At 42.3% G+C, this 26,257-nt stretch overlaps 1 protein-coding gene across 2 annotated transcripts in view; it reads left to right on the plus strand.

Moving 5' to 3' along the window:
* The first annotated feature begins 1,407 nt into the window (after positions 1 to 1,407).
* The window catches only part of LOC131219228 (uncharacterized), a 31,976-nt gene continuing 7,126 nt past the window's right edge, over positions 1,408 to 26,257 (plus strand). The window contains exon 1 of one of the 2 annotated variants that reach the window (XM_058214268.1): positions 1,408 to 1,565. In XM_058214268.1, the coding sequence (XP_058070251.1) occupies positions 1,482 to 1,565 (84 nt within the window). In that variant the 5' untranslated portion in view covers positions 1,408 to 1,481. The remainder of the gene's footprint in view (positions 1,566 to 26,257) is intronic. The other variant, XM_058214269.1, reaches the window with a different exon arrangement.

Consider the following 26,257-nt stretch of genomic DNA (forward strand, 5'->3'; position numbering starts at 1 on the left):
AGAAAATGGTTTGGCTACTCCCCATCCCACCAGTCAAAGGATGGTAAGTCGGTGCTCTATGGGCCCCACCATGATGTATTTACTTCATCCATGCCGTCCATCTATTTTTCTAGATCATTTTATGGTATTTATATATAAAAAAAAGAGGTATATCCCAATCTCAAGTGGACAACATTAAAGAAAACAGTGGTGAATAAAGATTGTGCGGGTCGAATCAGGTTGAATCGGATCGGGTCGGTCCGGGTTGATCATCGATCCGAAATTGATCTGATTAACGGTCGGATCTTACTGGGCCAACTCAATCCGACCCGATCCTTGCCTTCGGTTCGGATCTGTTCGGGTTGGATCAGGTCGGATCGGGTCGGATCAGCCGGATCGGTCCCTTTTTGCCCAGCTCTACATCTCATGCATATCTGACCCGTTCAACATATGCATGCCAATATTATGGTTAGATGAACCAAATTATCCATTATAAGATGGACCAATCCATTAAAAAAAAAAAAAAAAAGAAGGTATACCATTCCAAATATCTCAATTCAAGTGAAGGCCATCTGATGATCCGATTGACTTGATGTTTTGTTCGTGTTATCACCTTGGTGTGGTGCATATATCTAATGGTTTAGATGTTATACACCGTTCATGTAGTCCCCGCAAGTCTTAAGCTTCATAGAAAAAATTAAATGTGGTTTTTTTTTTTTCTTTTAATTCATCTCTGAAGAGCACCTATTGGGAGGCAATTTTGGTAAAGTATGGATTTCTTAGGATTTTTACCGTAAAAATCCCTTTATTTTGGAAATGAATATAGTTGATAATCTATACCAAAAACTACCCACGATGGAATGCTACCATCACTTAGTTAAAAGTATTGGACTAGTTGCGCACGGACATCTGATGGTGCGACCCGAGCACTCCAATTTAGTACATGCAGATCCGATGCACGCCCGTCGACCATTGTGCTCTCTTATAAAATTAAAATTAAGCCATTGAATTTTCTATTGTTACTCTTCCAGTAGCGGGAGCGGATTGCGGCCCGCCTGGATACAAATCGGTCCAGTAAAAGGGCTCTGTATGTATCGATCCACTTGAGCCGTCGATCTACCTCATTTTTTTTCCGTCGTACACTGAAATGATCTGAAAAAATGGATAAACGGTATAGATAACCATACATCATGACGGCCATACAGGTCCTGTCTGGAACGATTCCTTCCAGTGGGCGCAGTACACAATCCGCTTCTTCCGGTAGCGGCCGAGATATCAGAATTTGAACGGAAGAGATCGTGGATAGACATCTTTTGCATGGCTATCTTTACGTGGCGTTGTGTCATGTAAACACGTGTTTCTTCGACACCAGAATCTAGGCACGTGCATTTTCCGTGACCATACCTATGACCATCTCTTACATCATACCCGCTCTTACTTCGTGTATATATCTCCGTCAGCACGCAGGCCTAGGAATTCTGCTGTATCTTCGCGCGAGTGCAATGGCAACTCTGGTATATTCCCGTTCTTTCGCTTGTCTACTCAAGCCCATGCCAACACCCATGGCTCTTCACCATAGCATCAAGGTAAGATAATATGCTTCTCCCTTCTTAGCATGTTTATACTACCAACATTTCCTTTTCTTTCTTTTCGACCATGCCACTGTAACTCGCCTACGTATAGGCAGCTTGCCTACTGATGAGGGGAACGTGCATGAAATTCACTCCTTCGATCAGCTGCACTGCCTCATGTTCACCTGCAACTCAAAACTGATGCATTTTTGTGGCCAACCAAGTTTATTAATGGCCTCATCTTCCAGGGGTCCGTTCATCTTGGTCAGATGCCTTACAGGATCCATGGACGGCGTATACAAAACACGGTGCCACCACATAAAATCTTGAAGGTTTTTAATGGTAGACGTCCACATCGCAACTGTTTCCTTTGGTGTGGGACCATTTTGGCTCAGCAGGGAAGGAGCCTAAATTGACTGGCTTCTTTCTTTTTGTGCCAAGGAGAGCCTTAGGGTGCAAAAATGATCGGAAGATGGGTTATCATGAAAACATGCACACCGGTTTGTAGGTCGGAGATGAGTAATCCTAGGGCCACGATTCGTGCTCTTTCGACATGTGGGTAGTACTAATTTTGGAAGAAAATGTATGGTTTGTTATAGTTGCTTGTATGCTAATTTTTCATAGAGCTCCAAGATCCCCAACACACCACCATATGTGCTACATATCATGTTCATGGTATCACAGATATTATTGGTAATAACGTAACTTATTATTATCTTGCTGTATTCGTCTATACAGATACCAGAGTTAATTCTCGATATGATGTAACATCGCGGATCAGTAATACTGTGAGACATCAACTTTTGAAAAATAGATTGTATTGTGTATATAAATGCATATGACCAATGTGTTGTTGATACTACCAGCATTGAAACCAATCAAAATTTTAATAAAAACACCTAGTTTTCTTTTTTTTAAGAATCTTTTTTAGGAGTGTTTTAAATTAGTGCATCATATATGCCACATATCAAGTTATTATTTCAAAAATTAGTGCATTAGCATCATATTTATTAGTTAACAAATTTTTTTTTTTTGGACAGCACATAATTTAGGCTCTGATACAATGGAATATTTAGACTCTCTGAGACAATGAAATCTTATTACATATACTTGTAAATTTTTAATTTTTAATTTTTAATTTTAATTTTTATTTTTTTGCAGTATTTTGAGTTCTAAGCATGCAATCATTTCTATTAACATCTCCTAAAGTTTCATTGAAAAAAATCATTATTTTCTTAATGTTTCCCTAATCTCCCTCGGACAGCAATACTTTTGCCTGGTATGTGCAATATTACCGACCATATTGAAAAATTCTACCTACGGTGTTTTAATATCCTAAGCCATCAATGCATGTAATGATATTGATACTTTGAACATGGTACCGTGCTCAGGTGAGATGTCATTTGTCCATTATGTGAATTCCATTGGTCCGTTTGTCAAACTGGCTACAATGTTAAATAGAAATGGCTATGAAAATGGTTTGCCGAGCTTTGATAGCTATATTTCATAAAAATTTTAGCTCACCTTATAGTAAGCCAGCCCAAGTTCTTCTTAAGGACATCCATCAGGTGGGATCCATTTGATTATGGATCTACTACCAGAAATTCAATGCGTAATCTCAGCATTTAATGTGTATTCCTAAATAATCTCATTTTTCAATTATTCAACAATTTTATTTTACCAAGTTCAACGTTAACCAGATTAGTCAACATTTATATGTTTCGATGCAACAAAAAGATGTTATTTGTAACAAGTAGTTTTGTTGGTTGGTTAATTAGTCACATTCTCTTGATGAAATGGGTTGGATTGGTATTATTCTGGATACGGCAAAATAATTCTATTAGATCTAATGCACTTATTCGATCTAATAAGTACCTTGTGTCAAAATTGAGAAATTCTGTGTCACTTTGACACATGGTGTTAGCTAGGTGTGGATTGGCTCTTTGTATGGGCCTTTAAGCTTAGCAAATCTCTCTCTCTCTCTCTCTCTCTCTCTCTCTCTCTCTCTCTCTCATATCTAAAGTAGAAACAAGAATATTGTTGTAACAAATGATTCACCGGAATTATCGAACAAGGATTTTGTTGTAATAATTTAATGAATCACTCGAATTAGCATAGCATTACTTCCAAAATCTTTTGAGTGTTTTCAACATGCACAATTGCCAACATTGCACAAGTTTCAAAGATGCCAAGATGTATGTGGGAAAGTGAATCTTTGCTAAAAGAGTGTCCTCTCATATGTGACCCAACTATGGCCAAGAAATTACACTGGGTATCATGGAAGCGGCTGTCAGTGCCAAAGCTGGAAGGGACCTAGGCTATAAGAAGATCAAGGAGGTTTTCAAGAGCCTCAAATTGAAGCTAGTCTGGGCGATAAGGTCTAACAGCCTTGAGAGCTTGTGGGCTAACCTGATCAGAGTAAAGTACGCTGCCCATTTAGGCCCCTCTTCGTTGCCTCACGCGCGCCCACCTCCTCGCCAAGAAAATCAGGTGCCTCCTTCCTATCATTGACAACAACTAGGTGGCTTATTGGTCAAGGGGACTCCAGTTTTTGGCTACGTAATTGGACTGGGCTCGGTCCTTTAAAGGAGCTTGTCTTGAGGATAATTCCATCAGATTTCATGGGCCCGAGAGTGCAAGACATATTGGGGACGGAGGGAATTAAGGCTCCCAATCCAATCCAGGGCCTATTGCCTTTGCAAGCGTGGAGTCATATTACCAACGTAGGCTTCTATTCGTCGGAAGGGACTGACAGGTGCGTGTAGACTGCGTCGCCTCCAGGGAAGTTCGAAGTCAAGGTGGCCTGAGACTTATTTAGGATTGGTTACAATAGAAAATCTAGGGCAAAATGGGTATGACACTCTAAATTACCCCCGAAAATCTCCCTTTTCATTTGGAGGGCTCTCCATGGCGCGGTTCCTGTGGATGTTCGCATTAAAGGCAAAGGAATTAGTTTGGCATCCTGCTGTGACTGCTGCCTCCCCCATTCTAACCTCCAGCCCGCAGAGGAAACACTGGACCACCTCTTAGCTATCGGAGGCCTCACCATGGAGGTTTGGTCCTTCTTTGGTGCTCATTTTAACATCTCCATTTTGCCTATCCAGTCCATGGAAACCAGAGCGACTCATTGGTGGAGTAAGGCCAGATCATCCAACACTTTCCACTTGCTTCGCGGCCTCCTCCCATGCATTATTTTTTAGGAGTTATGGCTAGCCAGGAATTGCTCTAGATTTGAAGATAGACCGGTTAGTGGGCCTCGCACTATAAACCAGGTGACCTGTTGGATGTAATTAATCGGTCCTTCTCTTCCTAACCCCCTTAAAGTCAATCCCTATCATCAGCACACATTACAACATCTTGGAATCAAATGCATCCCCGGGTTTACCAACAATCTAGAATTTGTTAAATGGTCCAAGCTAGATGTGGGCTGGGTAAAAATCAATGTGGATGGGTCGGTCATGGGTAATCCGGGCCAATCCGGTGGTGGAGGGATATGTAGAGGCAGCAACGGGGATTTCATTTTCACTTTTTCCTCAAACTACGGTATTGGAATGAATTTCATGGTTGAAACCACATCACTCCCTGATGGGCTGGCCCTGGCAATATCGAAGGGCTTCTCTCACATCGATGTAATGACTCTCAGAGCCTGGTGGACCTACTAAACAACGACAGAACCTAGGATGGGCTCATTGGTATCTATGGGCGAAAATCTCCTGCCTTATGAAGCGAGCCACCCTCGGGATCTCCTTCACGCTGAGAGAGGCAAATGGTGTGGCGGATGGTCTAGCCAAATTTGGAAGTGTTGCCCCAGGTCGAACAGAGTTTCATAACTCAGCTGATCTCCCGTCCCTTACTCAGGGTTCTTATTTTCTAGATAGGGTGGGAATTGGCCATTCGATTGAGTCGAGGTGGTTAGTAGTTCTTTGGTCTTTCTTTCTTTATAAGTATTTGTGGATTGGTTTCAATAGGATAGGCGACATCTTCGCCCCTTTCTGTGAGGCCCACCCGAATTACTTATACTTCCACACATGAATATACCATCTAAGTTCCAAAAAAAAAAACTATGGCTTAGTCTCCCTTTTTACCACAAATAGCACCCTCCACATCTAGATGTTACTGTCAAGAGTTTTGGAAATGCAACAAAAATTAGAAGTCTTTTAAATATCAAATTTGTTAATTAATCCCTGAGGATCACCGTTTAGGTTTTTAGAAAAAATACAAAATTGGAGATTCAGGTTCAAAGCTACCACTTGATAGTTGTTGTCAAAATACACATTCATTTTCGATGTTGTATCTTCAAGTTAGAACGTTCTCTCCTAGATCCATCCCACGTAAGGAGAATGATGAGCCAATACCCCAACCCTAAAGTGAGGCCAGGACAATGCATGAGAATCACCTCCAAACATGTGATGTGTGGACACTGGAGGAGAGAAGCAATCTCTCTCTCTCTCTCTCTCTCTCTCTCTCTCTCTCTCTCTCTTGTGCGGATGTGTTAAGAGTAAAGCGGCTCTATATCACACCACAACAACGCAAGCCCAAGCTACAAGAAACCTAGTTCAAATCTTAGGTATTATAAATTTGGATCTAACACCACTACTAATCCATGCGCATTGTAGAAGCATGATAAACGAAGATAGAATAATAAAATAAAGCATATAACCAAACCAAAAGCAAACAACCACAACCACATGATATTTTTATGTGAAAAACTCTTGTGAGAAAAAACCACGGCACAAAGCAACAGAAATCTCCACTATAATCAAAACCTTGGAGTTCACAACTCACCTTCTTTGATAATAAGATCGCCCTATTTCTCCTTGTGATGCACACCTCTAAGGGACCCTATATGCCTCGAGAGAAATCCTTTTTAAGCCCTTATAAGTGCAAAAACCCTCTCAATTAGCAAAACTCTTCCCCCTTGAGAGAAAACACTCATATTAATGAAAACCCCTATCTAAGCCGGACTTAAATACCCCAATTTATGCAAAACCCTACAATCTAGCAGTTGCACCTTCGGTTGAGCGAGCTTTCAACAAAGAGTCTTAGTCGACTAGACCATACCTCGATTGACTTGGAAACTCACAACTAAGTTATAAGGTTAACCAAACTCTCTTGCAGAATGCAAGGCACACCCTACTCAATAATCTCCATCTTGACTTATATTATGCCAAGTCACCTTAAAGATCTCTGGTGCAACCTCCACCTTAAGCCTTGACTGCTCCCTTCATCCCTCCACGTGGAAGATAACTCTATCCATACCCTTGTGCAAAAGTACCCAATCTCATCAATGGCTAGTGAGATTGTTAAAGCCTAAGCAATGCTTGAACTTCTCTGTGATCACCAACTTGTCAACATATCCGCGGCATTCTAGTCCATATGAATCTTCTAAAAATGGATCTCTCCTAAAGTAATCAGCTATCATATCTTGTGTAACCTCACTCAATGTGCTTGGTTCTCAAATGATACACTTGATTCATCACCAGATGTATGGCACTCTGACTATCGCAATGCAACTTAATTGCTTCCTACTTCAACTCAAGTTCTCTTATAAGACCTTTCAAGCACAATGCCTCCTTTTATGCCTTTTTCACAGCCATGTTTTTTTTACCTCGGCTATAAACAATACTATTGTAGATTGTTATGTAGCTCTCAAACATACCGGTCCACCTACTAATGTGAAAACATATCCCATAGTGGACCTCATATTGTCCAGATCACCTGCATAATCTGAATCCACATAGCCTACAACACCTAAAGCTTCATGTCTCCCAAACATGATTCCAATGTCAACTATGCTCTTGAGATACCTGAGAATCCACTTAATAATATTTCAGTTCTCCTTCTCGAGATTCACCATATATCACACCGACTGTTTGTAAGATATCCAGCGTCGTGCAAACCATTGTGTACATCAGACCCTCCACTGCACTCGCGTACAACACACGTGACATTTATGAAATCTCTGTCTCTATACTTGGACACGATTTGACTGAGATCTTAAAGTGACCTGCTAGAGGTGTGCTAATGAGCTTAGCACTTTCCATATGGAACCTCTCTAACACCTTATATACAACCCTTTTGAGAAAGCCACGGTTTCTCAAACTCTCTGTTTATCTCCATGTCTAGGATCTTCCTCATAGCGCCTAAATCCTTCATGTCAAGCTTCCTGCTTAAGCTTAACAGAGACTTAAGCAAGTGTATATCTATCTTGTCCTTTGTATCAATGAACATAACATCTACGTAAAACATCAGTAGAATGTAGGACCCATCCTCAACCACCCTATAGTATACACAGCAATCATACTCGCACTTGTTATATCCAATCTCCACCATGTAGAAATCGAACTACTTGTACCATTGCCTTGAAGACTGCTTAAGCTTATATATCAACTTCTTCAACCTACACACGTGGCCTTCCTTACCAAGCTCCTCGAAACCTTCAAACTTTCTCATGTATATGACTTCCTCTAAGTTTCCATGAAGGAATGTCGTCTTCACATCGAGCTGTTCCAATTCTAAATTAAATTCTAATACCACCACTAGTAGCAACCTGATTAAGGTATGTTTCACAACAGGGGAGAACTTTATTGTAATTTACTCGTTCCTTCTGTGAGTACCCCTTCACTACAAGCCTCGCCTTATACTTTTCATCCTCATTCTATGTTAATGCTTCTTTCTTCCTATAGACTCATTTTCACCATATATCCCACTAACCTTTAGGAAGTTCCACCAACTACCATGTCTAATTCCTGTGTATATATTACATCTCCTCTTCCATGGATGACATCCACCTGTCACCATCATTTCTAGATTTTCTCTTGAAAGGTGGAGGGATCTCCATTCCCTATGAACAATGGAAAAGACATAATGTCCTTGAGCTCGTATCAAACCAGGGCTCTAATGGTTCTTTTCTCCCTATTCATGGCTATAGTTTCATGGGTATCCTACTGATCATTTTGCTTAGTTTCTTACCCTTACTGAATTTCAACTTCGGTCACCTGCTCAACTAGTTCCACCTGCACTAACAATCTCTCGGTCTCATTATGATTTTTTTATTGCCCTGCTGAAGCATCCTTATTAGTCTCAAGTATTGACGCCTCGTCGAAAATGACATCTCTACTAATAACCACCTTCTATAAAATTGGATCCCAAAACTTGGAGCCCTTGACACCTTTTTCATACTCGACAAAGATGCACTTCCCATACTTTGGATCCAACTTCGTCCTCTATCCATTCTACACGTCAACATATGTTGGACACCCAGAGATTTTCAGTCTTAGGTAATCGACATCCTTTCTTGTTTAGACTTTTTCTGTAACTTTGAAGTCTAATATTGTATATGGTGGTTGATTTACTATGTAATATGCCATATTCACCACATTAGCCCAGAAGCTTTTAGGTAGCCTTGCTTGTAACCGCATACTTCTCACCCTCTCCAATAGAATTCTGTTCATCCTCTCTGCCACCCTGTTCTATTATGGGGTTCCTAAAGTTGAAAAATGCCTTGTGATGCCCTGATCTTTCCAGAATTCCATGAATTCGGCCTCTCTATACTTCATACCATTGTCTGACATGAGATACTTAACTTATCTCCTAATTTGCTTCTTTACTTCCACCTTCCATTGCTTGAACCTGGCAATCACCTCATACTTATGATTCATGAAGTAGACCCAAACATTCCTCGAGTAGTCGCATATGAAGGTTATAAAGTATCACGCCCCTCCCTTAGACAACACCGTCACTAGCCCCTAGACATTGAAATGAAGATAGTTGAGCACCCCATTACTAGTGTGTGCAATAGTCTCGAACCTTACCCTTCATTGCTTGTTTAGGATGTAATGTTCACAGAAATCTACCTTGCATGCCACAACTCCCATTAACCATTTTCGTTTGTGGAGTTTCATCATGCCCCTCTCGCTCATGTGCCCTAATCTCATATGCCACAGATTTGTATCATCTGTGTGGGATTCTGCGTGTGAGGTGGTAGCGGCCTCACCCATAATTGTGCTCCTAACCAAATTGTACAAATTTCTAACATTGTCCTTTCATCAACACCATTGCACCTCTAGTGACCTTTAATACACCTCTAAATGTGATGAATGTGCAACCATTCGTATCTAAAACCCCTCAAGGATATTAAGTTTTTCTTTAGCTTTGGGACATGCCTGACATTACTTAGAGTATGAATGACTCCATTAAATATCCTTACCTTGATAGTGCCTATTTTGATGGCCTTGCATGTTACATCATTCTCCATCAAAACCTTCCATCACCATATGACATGTCGGAATCAAACCAAGTCCTATTCAGACACATGTGATACAAACATCCTAAGTCTAGAATCCAAGTGTCTGAGAGACGACTCATACCTGAAAAGACTGAGAGAAGGCCTCCTTCTAAGTTCTCTTTTGTTACACTCGATAATTGACATGTGTTCCCTTTTCCATTACTTTCCAGGTCATCCTTCTGTATCCGGCCGTCTCTCTTGAAGTGGCGCTTTATGCTACAATAAAAGCATCCATCATTTGCCTTCGATTTAAACCTTAACATTTTCTACTTGTCAAATTGAGATCACCCACGTCCCTGATCCCCTTTGCAACTAGCCCTTCTACCTAAGAGTCCTCATCACTCGAATTCTTCCTCATCTCATTAGAAACGAGTGCCGCAGTGATTTCTTCAAGCTTCACTGTAGTAATGACGAGATGGTCGCATGATGAGAGCACCGCTTTGTCTTCTTCCTAGACCATCTCTCTGAACCTTACTAACTCGCTACATAGCTTTGTAAACAAGTTCATGTGCTTTAGGAGATCTGATCCTTCCTTTAATTTTAACCAGAAAAGTTGTTTATTCACAAATAACTTATTTGTTAAGGACTTTGACATATAAAGGTCTTCAAACTTTTTCCACATCTCCAAGGGAGATTCCTCATTTAGGATGTTGTACATAACCCCATCTAATAAACACAAATGGATAGTGCTCATAGCTTTCTTCTTGAGATTTCTCTAGTCATCATCTGACATCTTCTCAGGTTTTGTTTCCAATAACGCCTTGCTTAACCCTTGTGAAAATAGAATATCCTTGACATTCTGTTGCCACAAACTAAAATTGCTCTTCCCATCAAATCTTTGTATATCAAATTTTGATCCTAACATCTTCGTTGAATCTTGAACATTCAACCTGACTCTTTGATACTACTTTGTTGGAGTAAATTGTCTCAATATCACCCCATAACAATGTTAACTCGAGTCATAACAAACCCATATTAAACCCTAGGCAATAAAAATTCGGATCAAACACTTCTACTAATCCGTATGCTTTGTAAAAGCATGATAAACAAAGATAGAACAATATAATAAAGCAGATAACCAAACCAAAAGCAAACAACTATAAACACGCGATATTTTTACATGGAAAACCCTTGAGGGAAGAAACCGCAGCATAAAGCGATAAAAATCTCCACTATAATCAAAACCTAGAGTACAACACTTACCTTCTTCTATTATAGGATCATCTGATCTCTCCTTGCGATGAGCACCTCTAGGAAACCCTAGATCCCTTGAGTAAATCCCTTCCAAACCCTTACAATTGTAGAAACACTCTCCCTTAACAAAACCCTTGCCCCTTGAGAGAAAACACTTGTATTAATGAAAGCCCTAATCTAAACTGGAATTAAATACCCTAATTTGTGCAAAAACGGGCAATCCAATGGTCGCTCCTTCGGTCACCTGAGCTTTCAACTGAGTCTCAGTTGACCAGACCAAACCTCGGTCAACCAACTCACAGTAAGGTTCGGTCAACCCTGGATTCCCACGTTCAATCGAACTCTCCTATAGAATGTGAGGCATATCCTGCATAATAGTGTGAGATGCCCAAAGGGGTGTGGCTATCTAAGGAATTTCCTCACGATCTCTCTACGATAAGATCTATTTGCAAGGAGCTATGGTTTTAGAGGGAGAGACTAGTATAGTGTGCTACAACCCCTACATACATTTAAGCCTGTAATCCTACCTAACTATGTACCCTAATTGACCCAATCCCTCTACTGAAAATGGCCATCTATCCTTAATTCAATTCATATGTAAATCAAGTGATGGACCATAAGATCTCCAGCTTCAAAATTATGATAAAATGTAATTAAAAATTTTAACAATTAAAAAATATCAATGTTTCAAAACATTGGTAAAACCATTTAAAACATTCTTGGGATGGGTACCAATGAAAGACCACTTGACAGATGGTCCAATCTATTAGATCCGAGCAATAAGAATGTTTCTAGGAGACAAATGGATACTTCATTAAATCATTTATATGGGCATCAATTGTATCATATTGCATGAACCCAACAACACATACATATAAGTTAATACTTTGTGAAGTGGGCCAGAGCACATTACATCAGTAACATAAACTCCTTATACGACCACAGCTCAGTCAATTCTAGCACATACAAAATATCTTATCAATGGATTGTCCATCAAGTGTTTTAAAGTAGGCCAATAATCTTAAATATTTTCAAAAGATTTCTAGAACATTAAGTATTAGATCATTTGATTTCATAGTTAAAATGCTTTGTTTAAATTGGATGAGAAATTTGATGATCGTTGAATCCTTTAGTGATCCACTAGTTGTTCTTGCATGGGATTTTAGACAAGGATAGATACCCTCAGTAGTTGAAGGATTTGGGTCAATTTGATCACATAGATAAGTAGGATTACAAACTTTTGATGATATAGGTTATACGAAATTTTATGTGGGTGTGGAGCACAATATACTTGTGATTTCACAAGGAAATCCTAAACTCTTATATATAGATCCTATCTCCACAAAATTAAGCTAGAAATGCCTATACTCCCTTAGAGAGGGAGGAAGAGGGAGAGAAGAGTGATGTAGGACGTGCCACAGGTACATTCCTAGCATGGCTGGACCAAAAGAAGGCCAAATAGAAGCGGAAGTAGTTTATCAAATTTGGGCCCATTCCTATGTAGAGCATAGTGTAATTGGGCCACAGGTGTGTCCGAATCGAAAAAAAATCATTCTGTAGAGGGAGAAATATTGTCGTTTGAAGTGTGAACCATAGATTAACTATAACTTTTGATCTGGGTATCATTAAGGGATGCACAACCTATCAATCTTTATTGTAATGGGACATCTAGGGTCAACCAACTCACGTACTGGTTCATGTTTGTCTGTTTCAAGAGAAAATGCATGCTTCCAGTTCAAAAACTGGATTTTATGAAAAAAATTACTATTTTTAGTAATTTTTATTTTTATCATATTTCTTATTTTTACAGTTTTAGATTTCCATATTTTTATAAACAAAAATATAAAAATTCTAACCCTAATAAAAGTTACCTAAAATAGTGAAACTCATCTTAAGCCTAATTTGCCAAAAATAGAAAGTCTAGATAAACTTTACTAGATGATTAGTCCTAATATTATTACAAGTAATTATGAATTAGAGTTTTATTTTTTATTTATTAGTGGTGTAATCGAGAGTTGAGAGACATTAAAAATTAGTGACCAATAAAATATCTTGAACTTTCCTTTATTTCTTGTGGATTCAAGAGTCGTTACACCTTGTGGATTCAAGGTTCATAGCACGTAGAGGAGACTGCATGTGTTCATCCTCTTACCTTTTCCACACCCTTCCTTGCATCAATTGGTATCAGACCGAGGCTTTTTCTTCAGTTTGATAACATCTAACAATGGTGCAGGCAACAACTCTATGGACAGTGCTCAAGAGAACAATCTTATCACAACAGGAGAATCTGCGAGCTATGCAAGGACTGCAAGCGATGATCGACCGTTTGACAAAAGCTTTAGGACAAACTCGTATTCGTAATGACGAGAAACATAAGATCAATGATGGAGCTCGCGATCATCATGTTCGTGGTGCAACACTAGTGATGAATCAAAAGCCACCACACGATAAAGGTGAATCATAGGCCCCTACTTTGATTGTAAGGAATTTATTGTATACGCTAAAAGAAGAGATAAGACTTATAATGGCACAACATCTTTCAAACAAGTTGCATCATGAACCGAAGGGTCTACAATGTGATCATAAATGGTAGGAGCAATGAGAATCTAGTGCCAAAGACTATGGTGCAAAAGGTGCAACTGAAGACAGAAAAACACCCATCTCCGTATATGATTGGATGGATCAAGGAGGTTAGTAAAACAAATGTAATTGTATAATGTTATACAACAAATCAAAAGTAACTGAATAATTTCGTATTCCCTTCTCCTTGATAAATATTATAAGGATGAAGTAACGTGTGATGTAGTCGATATGGACGTTTATCACACGTTACTTGGTCAACCATGGCAGTATCATGTCGATGCCATGCAATAGGTTGGGATAATATTTTTATTTTTGTTAAAGATGGTAGAAAGATTCTTGCCCCTACGAGAATGGAGAACCAAAATACTTTTATTTTTGTTAAAGATGGTAGAAAGATTACCCTCGCCCCTTCGAAAATGGAGAAACAATCGAAGACTTCTAAAGTGGAGGGGGCGGTCTCTTGCAACCGAACAGGATTCCGGTAAAAAAATCTGAGAAGGCAGTGGAGATCAATGCATTAGTTAAAAATAGAAAAGAAGTAAAACCCATGAACATCCTAGAGAAATTGAAACAAGTGCTACAGAAGTTCAAGGAGAACCAATCGAAGACTTCTAAAGTGGAGGGACAGTCTCTTGCAACCGAACAAGATTCTGGCAAAAAAAAATCTAAGAAGGCAGTGGAGATCAATGCATTAGTTAAAAATAAAAAAGAAGTAAAACCCATGAACATCCTTGAGAAATTGAAACAAGTGCTGTAGAAGTTCAAGGAGATTATGTTTGATAAACTTCCTGACAAGTTAGTCCCCTATGCGTGATACTGCTCTTGCTGAGGGAGAGTTCACCTTCAACATGCAAAATCAATCCACCGATAAGTCCCCATTCGAAGTTGTGTATGGTCATGTAACGCCCTGAAAATCGGGGGTCGAGCATAAACTCAACTCTTGAGTTCTAACACATCACTTATGCAACATAGATAATGATGATTAAATGTTGTCCGTATTAGTGCCTTAAACATGAATGGGGTTATACCAAAATAGCATATCATACTCCAGAGGCAATTAAAGTACGCTAGCGGAAGACTGTGATATGAATATAAACTGTACAAAAGTAATAGCAAGCCCTCAGAGTATGAATGTCACTAGGTTAAATAATTACAAGTTTAATTCAAAAATGTATAAAATCAGAAAGTGTAATGTTCTCTATCCAAAACCCTGTAGCCCCATCAGCGCAACTCCAGGTCTACATAGACCCGCTAGAGAGTTGCATATAGGAGAACTCCTCCTCATCATCGTAATAGTCCGGCTTTGCCTCATAAGCATTACCATCACCTGCAGCTAAGACAGAGTCTGGTTGGTGTTTACAACACCGTCCCAGAACATGGGAGTGAGTGATCAACTCAGCGGAGCTATAAGGCAAAGGTTAATATGTTATCAATTCAATCAAGCAGTAATGATAAAGCAATACAATCAAGCATTCCTAAATACTCTGGTTAATGCAAAAATGATATGTATTAATGATGCATACTCTCGCCTGCACTCCCTCTGCGATCTTCCTCTTAAGGTTGCGGCATGCACCCCTTCCTCTGTGCTCAACACCAATGCCAAAGGCACATGCAATGCGGTGCATGAGCGTGATTACTGAGTTCTTATTAGACCTTTTCATATAGTAGGATTGGGAAGTTAAGGCACCTCCCTTTATATCATAACCGAAACATTGATCCATTTAAGCTCGTCAATCCTAGTAGTCACATACGATAGATGGTTTCTAGGTCGCTAGGAGAGGCACGTCACCGTCAATGTAGGCCTGGTTTATACTCTAGTTTACTACAGAAAGGCTCGTCACCTCAACATAGTTTCTAGTGTATGCTTGAGGTCACTACGGGCTCGTCACCTGATCATAGGCCGACAGCTCGAATACAGTGTCCCATACCACCGTATTCAGCTCACGAGTTGGTTTTCTCACTGGACATTATGGGAAGGCTCGTCACCCCAACGTAGGCCGATAGCTCGACCACGGTGTCCCATACCACCATGCCCGGCTCATGTCTTAGCAGATCGAAGTACCAAGGTTAAACGGGTTTGGCACTGGTAAGTTGGTACCTTAGATTCAAACAGTAGCGTCCATACATGGTGAACATACATCGGGTCAACTGGGTTGCTTAACAAGCTCAACTGGTACGAGCATATGTCGAGCCGATCGACATGGAGTGCGTAAGCACTCCGCGTGGCCTAACCACTGCTGATAAGCAGCGTACGACTTAGATTCATCGGGCGTGTCTGTCGTGGTTAAGCAGTTCAACCACCGTTCACAGACAATTACCAATTTCCTGGGCTACATCGTAGCCCCAATCACATTCCAAACAATAGCATTTACATATAGTAATCCAAAATAGCATGTGACAACTGAAATCAAATATAAATCCTACTTAAGCAATTTAACAAACACATATTACACACATACACAGACATTTCATCCATACACATAGTAGTAAGGTTATATAAAGGATACTATAACCATAGTTAAGGAGATTGAGAATCCTATCTCAATACCCTCATTACATACATTTAAACCAACATTTTCTTATTCAGGCATTTTATCAAACACTTAGTCTACACATATTACATACATGTAATTAATCAGTTAAAACATGTGTTATAGTAAATCCTCTTACATAGGAGTTTCCACATGCACAACGATCACGTATTAGCAATCAATAATCATAGCAAGCACAAATCATAATTCCATATTCATTCAAACATTTTAACAAACACTTAGAATGCATTTGAAATAGCCTAACCTACATAAATGTGTAATATGTTGAAACATCCTAACTACGCATATGTGATAGGACTCAAGTCAGTCATAAATCATTGAATGACATTGAAAGCCTTGAAAACCATAACCTAAACATTTATAGTCCGCACCTTTCACCGGTAGACTTGTAACGAACTCAGTTCGTTCTCTAACTCGTCGTCTACGGCACAACTGTAACCTACAGTATGAAATAGGTTAGCTATTTCATCTTTTACTCTATTTGAAACCATAAAATAGGTTAGGGTTAGGATTTCTTACCCGAAAATGGAATCAGGATCGCTAGCGACACGGTAGCGATGGTTAAGCGCGTGGAGTGGCAGGGAAGAATCTCAGGAACAAACTCCAACACTCTCTCTCTTCTCCTCACTTTCTTCTTCTCTTTTCTCTCTCTTCTCTCTCCTAGGGTTGTAAATTTGTATGGAATGAGAGAGAGAGAGAGGATTTAAGTTGTTTATATAGGCCCAGAACTGATGGGAATGGCTCCATGGCCATGGTATACTTAGGTTATAGCCAAAAGTAGGCTGTTTCGGTCCAACGGAGCTGTTTTGGAGGCCCCTTTTCCACATGCGGTCGGACTTAAGCTTCCTGATGTTATATCTGGGTCAAACTAAGTTTTCAGTCCGATCAGATTTACAAATCGACTGCAGAGGACCAGTTTCAGTTTGACGGTCACTGGTACTCGATCAAGGCCACAAGTACACTGACATGTGTTGAAAATTTTTCTTGATCTGAGGATGTAATTGGGTCAGGTTCCGATGGTTTGAATCCTTAGATTTAACCTATAAGTGAACGACTCAATTCACTTGAGTTTCAGTTCATTTTCTAAAGATATTCGCGTTTCTCACACACTTCGCTCCGGGCTCAAATTGTGCATTTCTAGATATTATTAAGACTTGATTTTCGAGAAGGTCATCAAGTCCAGTAATACGATCATAACCGTATAGTTTTGGGGTAATCAAACTTTCGACGTGTGGTACAGGTCCGATACGGAGTTTCGGTGTGCTCCCGAGAGTAAACGGGTTTAGAGATTAATCCTGAATTTTAGGGTAATATAGCATTAATGATTCTACAAGTTTTAGGTCTTGTAGTTCGTATTTAAAGTAATTAGTGCTAATTTCATAAGTAACCTAGTATAGCACTTAGTTAATTCTCGTCTAATTTTTAAAGGATTTGATCCTTAGTGATATCTGCCTGAGGTGGTACTCGGTCTTTGTACGGATTTTTCCGAGACCTTACAATCTACCCCCCTTAAAGAAAAATTTTATCCTCGAAATTAGTACCTTTTCGTACTCCTCGAGAATCTGAGGGTAGTTCTTTCAAACCTCAGTTTCTGTTTCCCAAGTATCCTCCTCCTTAGTGTGGTGCCCACCAAACCTTCACAAGTGGAATCACCTTACTGCGCAACACCTGCTCCTTCCTATGTAGAACACGTATCGGTCGTAGTATATAAGTAGCATCCTCACTCAACTGCACTTGCTCTTACTTGATAATGTGGGAAGGATCAGGAACATATTTCTTCAGTATAGATACATGAAATACGTTGTGAACGCCTACGAGTGGTGTGGGCAAAGCAAAGCGGTACGCCACCACACCCACTTAGTCTAGTATCTAGAATGGGCCAATGAATCTAGGCATAAACTTCCCCTTCTTTCCAAACTGAAGGACTCCCTTCATTGGGAAAACCTTCAAGAACACATGGTCCCCAACCTCAAACTCTAGCTGCTACCACCTCGTATCGGCGTAGCTCTTCTATCTGCTCTATGCTGTCAGAAGTCGACGCCTGATAATTTCGATCTTCTCTGAGGTCGCCTGTACTAACTTGAGGCCAATCAAGCTTTTCTCACCAACCTCTGCCCAGCAATGTGGTGCCCGATAGGGACGCCCATACAAGGCCTTATAGGGAGCCATACCAATACTCACCTAGAAGCTGTTGTTGTAAGCAAACTCTGCGTAAGAAAGATAGTCGTCCTAACTGTCCTTGAAATCTAGCACACAAGCTCGCAGCATATCTCCCAACACCTGATTTACCCATTCCATCTGCCCGTCAGTTTGTGGGTGGAACGCGGTACTAAACTTCAATTTCACACCCATTGCTTCCTGGATACGAGTCCAGAAGATAGATGTGAATCGTGTGTCTCGATCCGACACGATCTCTAGAGGAACTCCATGTAGATGCACAATCTCCTTGATGTATAACCTGGCTAACTCGTCTGCGAAGTTTGAAACTCTGATAGGGATTTGTCAATCGGTCCACAATCACCCATATGGAATCATGTCCCTTCCTTATCTTTAGTAGCCCTGAGACGAAATCCATGGAAATGAAATTTCATTTCTATTCAGCTATGGGCATGGGCTGAAGTAAACCAGGAGGTCGGTGATGTTCGGCCTTGACCTGCTGGCACGTGAGACAACGTGATACATACTCTGCTATGTGGGCCTTCATGTTGTCCCACCAGTACGATCGCTTCATGTCGCGGTACATCTTCGTACTGCCAGGATGCATTGCCATCCTCGAATTGTGAGCAGCCTCGAGAACTTCCTTCCTTAAATCATGAAGATTTGGGATGCATAGGCGGCCACGATAATGTAAACCCCCATCTGTGTCAACTCTTCATTCTAAGTCCTCATCTGCACTAACCTGCTCTCTCATCTTCACTAATAACTTATCGTCTGCCTGAGCCAAATAATCCTGTCATTAATGAGTGGCTGTACCCGAATATGTGCGATACTCTCGAACGACTCTTCTACCGTAAGTCTCTGCTCAAAGTCTAGCACAAACTCTACCATATTCCATTTCGTTATCATCAGTGAAGCCGCAAATGCTATCGTCTTCTTACGGCTTAACGCGTCTACCACAAGGTTGGCCTTGCCAAGATGGTAGGAGACCTCGAACTTGAAGTCCTTCAAGGTTTCCATCCACCGCCGTTGTCTCATATTCAAGTTCCTCTGCATGAATATGTACATGATGCTCTTGTGGTCGCAAAAGAGCTCGAACTCCTCTCCATAGAGGTAATGTCTTCAGAACTTCAATGCAAAGATGACCACTGCTAACTCTAGGTCGTGCGTGGGGTAATTATCCTCGTGTTTTCTCAACTGTCACGATGCATAGACAATAACCATGTTCCTCTACATAAGGACGCAACCCAAACCAACACGAGATGTGTCGGTATATATCGTATGCTTGACCCCTTGCTCTGACAATATTAGCATAGGGGCAGACGTCAACTTGTCCTTTAACTCACAAAACGCTACTTCTGCCTTCTCATTCCAGGCAAACTTAAGATCCTTCTGAGTCAGCTGAGACAATGGCCTGGCTATCTTGGAGAAATCTCTAATGAATCGACGGTAAAAACTGCTCACCTCGGTAGTCGAACCGGGCTGCTCCCAGTCCTGAACTGCGGCTACCTAAGCAAGGTCCACAGCTATCCCTTCCTTGGACACCACATGTCCCAGGAACTTAACTTCTTCTTTCCAGAAGTCGCACTTCTTGTACTGTGTAAACAACTGGTTCTTCCTGAGAGTATCGAAGACTGCTTGCAGGTGCTCCTCGTGATCTTCCCGACTCTTAGAGTATATCAGGATGTCATCAATAAACATGATGACAAATTGAAAAAAATGGCTGAAACATCCTATTCATCAAGTCTATGAACACGGCCGGTCCATTCGTAAGGCCGAATGACATAACGAGAAACTCATAGTGCCCAAAACTAGTCCTGAAAGCTGTCTTCTGCACGTCCTCATTCCTGACGTGCAACTGATGATACCTTGATTGCAAGTCGATCTTTGAAAAAAACGTACCCCCTTCAACTGATCGAACAGATCATCTATCCTAGGTAAAGGATACTTATTCTTCACCATCACTTGGTTCAACCTGCGATAATTAATACACAGTTACAGTGAACCGTCCTTCTTCACAAACAACACAGGTGCTCCCCATGGAGACACGCTAGGTCGTATGAATCCTGCATCCAACAGATTGTTGATCTGTTTTCTCAATTCCTCCATCAAGCATGGAGGCATGCGATACGTCGGTAATGAAATGGGTGTTGCACCAGGCACAAGATCAATCATAAAATTGATCTCGCGCTGAGGTAATCCAGGAATCGTCCTGAACACGTCCTCAAACTCCTGGACTACTGGCATATTCCCTAACGTCGGGCCATCAACCTGCTCTAACAAGGTAGCATAACAACCAACACGGCAGGGCCAACTGACCTGCACTAGAAAAATAAAGACCGTGCCCTCAGGTCCATAGGCTATCACTACCCGGGTATCGCAATCAATCTCCGCCTTCATCTCGGTGAGCCAATCTATACCAAGGATAATGTTGTAGTGCCATAATGGGGTGACAATCAAGTCAACGAGTACCGTCCTGCTACCCAAATCTACTGAGTAAGCCTCACAAATCTGGGTAACATCTAAAAAGGTCGCTGTAGCGGTAGTGATTCTCACTCCCTTCGTAGGCGCAGTGTCCAATGCTAGTTGCTTGACTGCCATGCATGAAATGATGGAGATAGTGGACTCAGTGTCCACCAATACGAAAACTGGAGTACATTGGATCTGTGTCATGACTTGGAAAGCCATTGGTTCTACATCTGCCTCACGCGCTTCAGCTGTAAGCACGTGTACCCGAGCCTGCTATGAACGGTTCGGTTGCATTACCATAGGCCGTTAAGGTGGCCTAAATCATGGTGTAGGTGGCCGAAAAGATGGATGCGCTGGTGCTGACCGTAGAGGTGGAGTTGCAATCGTTTGAGGAAGCTGGTGGTTGATCCTCTGAGGCGGCGAGAAGCCGTTGTCTCTCATCTTAGTGAAACAGTGGTCATCAACGTGGCCAGACCTCCTGCAGTAGGTGCACCATACGTCTGGTCGCCTCATAGTGGCTGGTGGAGCTACAAGTCTGGGAGGCGAGTATGTGCGGGGCCTCTTACTAAGGAACGGCCGACTCAGTAGATCTAGTCAAGGCCTCTGACCCATCGGTGCACGCGTGCGAGACAAACGATCCCCATCCTGCTCCGCTTGTAAAGACATGCCCACTAGCTCAGCATAGGTGGATATGCTAGCACAACACATCTTATAGCGTATCTTGGGCCGCATGCCCTCAGAGAAGCACTGCATCCTCGTCGACTAATCGACGAGAATCAAAGGAGCATACCTAGCCAGCTCCATGAATCTGTTCTCGTATTCTTCCACTAACATTCCTCCTTGTCGGAGGCAAAGGAACTCTCTCCTTCTCATGGCGGTACGTGAGAGGAAAATACTTCTCGTGGAAGCGCATCTCAAAGGCCTCCCACGTCCACACGTAACTAACTGCAATGGTCCACGGGACGCTGTCCCACCATAAGCTGGCCTCTTTCTCAAACATGAAGGTGACCAGCTCAACCTACTCTGCCTCAGTGTAGTGCAGCGGCTTTAGCATCTTAGAGATGCAGTCAAGTCAAAACTCGGCCTCCTCGGGTCTATGAGTACCTACGAAAGTAGGAGGCCGCAAGCGCTAGAATCGCTCGAATGTGCCACTGGCACTCGCGTTCCCAACAGGGTGCACAGGTGGAGCGGGTGGAGCCACACCCATACTCTAGGCAAAGACCCCCGTAATGGTAGCCAGGAACTGCTGCTGCTACTGCTGTTGTTGTATCTGTTGCTGCTGCATCAACAACATCATCTGCACCAGCCTATCAGGAGCCGGAGTGGACTGTGGTATGCGAGGCGTTGAGGTAGACGCATGGTTCTACTCAGGAACAGATGGTGTAACAGGGGGTACCACAGGTGGTGCCACAGGTGGAGTCATGGGTGTCGGCCCAGTGGTGGAGCCAGTGGCCGGCTGAGAATCTGGCATGGTGTCATGAATCAGACCCAAACTGGGGTCCGTAAGGCTATCGCTTAAGGGAGGTGCCCCGTCAAACAACTCGCCTGGTGAGAGACGTGCCGAGGTCCGCGTGCTCTTAGGTGGCATTCTCTAAATACAAAATAGGGCACAACCCCTGAGATTCAGCATATTACACTCAATTCTTCAAGCATTCTATGCAGTTCATAACAAAAGGAGTCACATGCATTTCATTAAACAAAATTTGTCACCATACATGAGATATAGTTCTTACATGAATCATGACCAGAAACGTATGTGAGCGAATCTAATCAAAGCCTTAAATACAACACATCGTCAACTTACTCTACTACTAAGCCCGTCAAGGCTAAGACATTGAAATCAGGAAGCAAGCAACAAAGCAAATTAAAAAGGAGACGACTGCGAGCATGACTAGTCGTCTGAATCAGGAGATGGAGGAGGTGCACCCTTATCCTGCATGCAGCACAGGATAGCCTTTAAGGTGCGAGACACGTTCTTGAATTTCTGCTTCATGAAGGCCTCGTTCTCTTCAAACTTGGCTCGAGTCTCTCCAAGTTTGGCCCGGACCTGCCCGATCTCTTGTCGTAGGGTGGCTTGGTCCTCCTCAATTCAAACCCAGCGGGCTTCTGATGTAGCCCGATCACTATCACGCTCGTGCGTAGCAAAAGGAGAACCCTCATCAGTATCCTGGGCCTCCTTTTCTTCTCCCTGCTCTCCTTCCTCCCTTATCTCATCTTCACCCTCTTCATCACTCTCCTCTTCTTCGCTTTCCGTCTCATCCTCACTCTCATCGAGTCGGGCCTGACGCTGTCGTGGCCCAATCTCCATGTTGTTGAGAGTGGTGTCGTTAATTAAATGGATCAGCATAGGAAGTTCTGTGCTAAGTCTGTATGCGAATTCACGTGCAAGCCTGCATATAAGTCGACCGAAGGGGAGCGAAACAGATGTTCTAGAAGAGCGTGTAGTTTGTACTATCTGTAGCAGTACATACATAGGCATGTACAGCTTCTCTCCCTTCCTAGCTCAGTACAAAAAGTCTACCATCAGGCACTTGCACTTATTGCGATTGCTCCACCTGGGATACACGTTGTACGTGAAGATGTGGAGGAGCAAGCGGAAGTCGTCTATCATATTGGATGCCAGGAGAGTATTGTTTGGATTCTAGTGGGCCAGTTGGCCATAAAGGAATCGCGTGCGATGATCCCTTTCACATGCACTCCGAAGACTCTTCTCGCTAGCATGGACTGCGCCAAGCGGCATTCCCAAGAGTCGGGCTATTAAGCCCACATCAACCATGGCTTCCCGCCTTCCCATGGGGATTTTGAATTGCAAAGGCTCCAGCGTCGGCTCTCGAATATGGGCATAGAAGGCTCGAACAGTGCCCACATTCGCACGAGACTTGCCCTCAAATATGGGACCCCACCCGGCATCCACCAGGCAGTCCATCACTAGATATTCTGGAAAGAGCTTCTCGTCCACGTGAGCTTTAAAAAGGACCCTACAGCCCTCGAATCTTCCATGGGACGGATCTGCCAGTAGAGCTCTCTCGAGGGGTGCCTGGGGATTGAGGTCCCGCTTTATCCTTATCTATTGATCGATGCTTGTACCCGCAGCGGCGCTTTTCGGTCTCCTTGAACGAGTAGGGCAGCTAGGCCCGGCTTCATCCGTGGAAGTCCTCTTCTTTCATATGAGAGAAAGAAGTGGAGAAATTGAGAAAATCACCACCACAAGCTCCAAAAAAGCCATGAGAGTGAAATGGAAAGGGGAGATAAAAGGGATTGTTGGACTTAAGGTTTTTGGGACATAAAGAAGGGTTTGTGCCTTCAAATGAAAGGAAAAGAGAGAGATGGGAGGTGGGTTTTTGATGAAAACGGTAGAGGTGTATGAAATGAAGGAAAAAAGAGAAATTTTTTAGAATGGAAGGGAGATTTAAGGGGGGAAAAAGGGTTTTTAAAGAAAAGGGAGAGCTTGGGCATGTGAAAGAGGGGAGAGGGGAGCAAATGAAAGAAACAAAGGAGGTCCCACATGATTTCGTGGGCCTCATAGGCGTCGGCCCACCCAGCTCGTGCCGTCCCGACAGGCCCGGTTCGCCCGACCGGGAGGTCTCGCCGATTCGGCAATGCCATCACCTGTCCCTGGACTCCCCGGCGATGGCTTACCCTAGGGACGATGCCATCCCCCCCCCACCGGGTGCCAAAAACATGCGGGGTCCACTTTGGGTCCCCCCGAATTGTACCGATTCAGCCCCAGACTCCATTTGAGTCATTTTCAGTCCTATTTCGCGTATATTCACGCGTTTCGGGTTGTTTAAGTGTGGAACTTATCAATTTATCATACAAACCCATAGATTGATGGTCTAGAAAAGATCTGGGGTCACCATGCATGATCTCAGATGCATCAGGGCCCCGATTCCAAGGGTCAATTTCGGTTAATTGGCGAAAATGGGGATTCTATGACTATTTCTACATTTTGTCGCTCCCTCTTAAGTCAAACTATGTCAGTGTGTGTCATGTGACCATAACTCAGGTCCAGTTTAATCCAAATTATGCTCTAATACTAACTTGTAACACCCTGAAAATCGGGGGTCGAGCATAGACTTAACTCCCGAGTTCCAACGCACACTTATGCAACATAGATAATGATGATTAAATGTTATCCGTATTAGTGCCTTAAACATGAATGGGGTTATACCAAAACAGCATATCATACTCCAGAGGCAATTAAAGTATGTTAGCGGAAGACTGTGATATGAATATAAACTGTACAAAAGTAATAACAAGCCCTCAGAGTATGATTGTCACTAGGTTAAATAATTACAAGTTTAATTCAAAAATATACAAAATCGAAAAGTGTAATGTTCTCTATCCAAAACCCTGTAGCCCCGTCAGCACAACTCCAGGTTTACATAGACCCGCGAGAGAGTTGCATATAGGAGAACTCCTTCTCGTCATCGTAATAGTCCGGCTCTACCTCATAAGCATTACCATCACCTGCAGGTAAGACAGAGTCTGGTTGGTGTTTAAAACATCGTCCCAGAACATGGGAGTGAGTGATCAACTCAGTGGAGCTATAAGGCAAAGGTTAACATGTTATCAATTCAACCAAGTAGTAATGATAAAGCAATACAATCAAGCATTCCTAAATACTCTGGTTAATGCAAAAATAATGTATTAATGATGCATGCCCTCGCCTGCACTCCCTCTGTGATCTTCCTCTTACGGTCGTGGCATGCACCCCTTCCTCTGTGCTCAACACCAACGCCAAAGGCACATGCAATGCAGTGCATGAGCATGATTACCGAGTTCTTATTAGACCTTTTCATATAGTAGGATTGGGAAGCTAAGGCACCTCCCTTTATATCATAACCTAAATATTGATCCATCTAGGGTCTTCAATCGTAGTAGTCACATATGATAGATGGTTTTCAGGTCGCTACGGAGAGGCTCGTCAGCGTAGGCCTAGTTTATACTCTAATTTACTACGGAAAGGCTCGTCACCTCAACGTAGTTTCTAATGTATGCTCAAGGTCACTGCAGGCTCGTCACCTGATCGTAAGCCGATAGCTCAAATACAGTGTCCCATACCATCGTATTCGGCTCACAAGCTAGTTTGCTCACTAGACAATACGGGGAGGCTCGTCGCCCCAGCGTAGGCCGACAGCTCGACCACGGTGTCCCATACCACCCCGCCCAGCTCATAAGTCTTAGCGGATCAAGGTACCAAGGTTAAATGGGTTTAACACTGGTAAGTTGGTACCTTATATTCAAACAGTAGCGTCCATACATGGTGAACATATATCGGGTCAACCGGGTTGCTTGACAAGCTCGACTGGTACAAGCATACGTGGAGCCGATCAACTTGGAGCACGTAAGCACTCCGCGTGGCCTAACCACTGCCGACAAGCAGTGTACGACTCAGATTCATTGGGCGTGTCTGTCGTGGTTAAGCAGTTCAACCACCGTTCACAGACAATTACCGATTGCTT

The sequence above is a fragment of the Magnolia sinica genome, chromosome 11 (assembly GCF_029962835.1).
Source record: "Magnolia sinica isolate HGM2019 chromosome 11, MsV1, whole genome shotgun sequence".
Taxonomy (NCBI): Eukaryota; Viridiplantae; Streptophyta; class Magnoliopsida; order Magnoliales; family Magnoliaceae; genus Magnolia; species Magnolia sinica.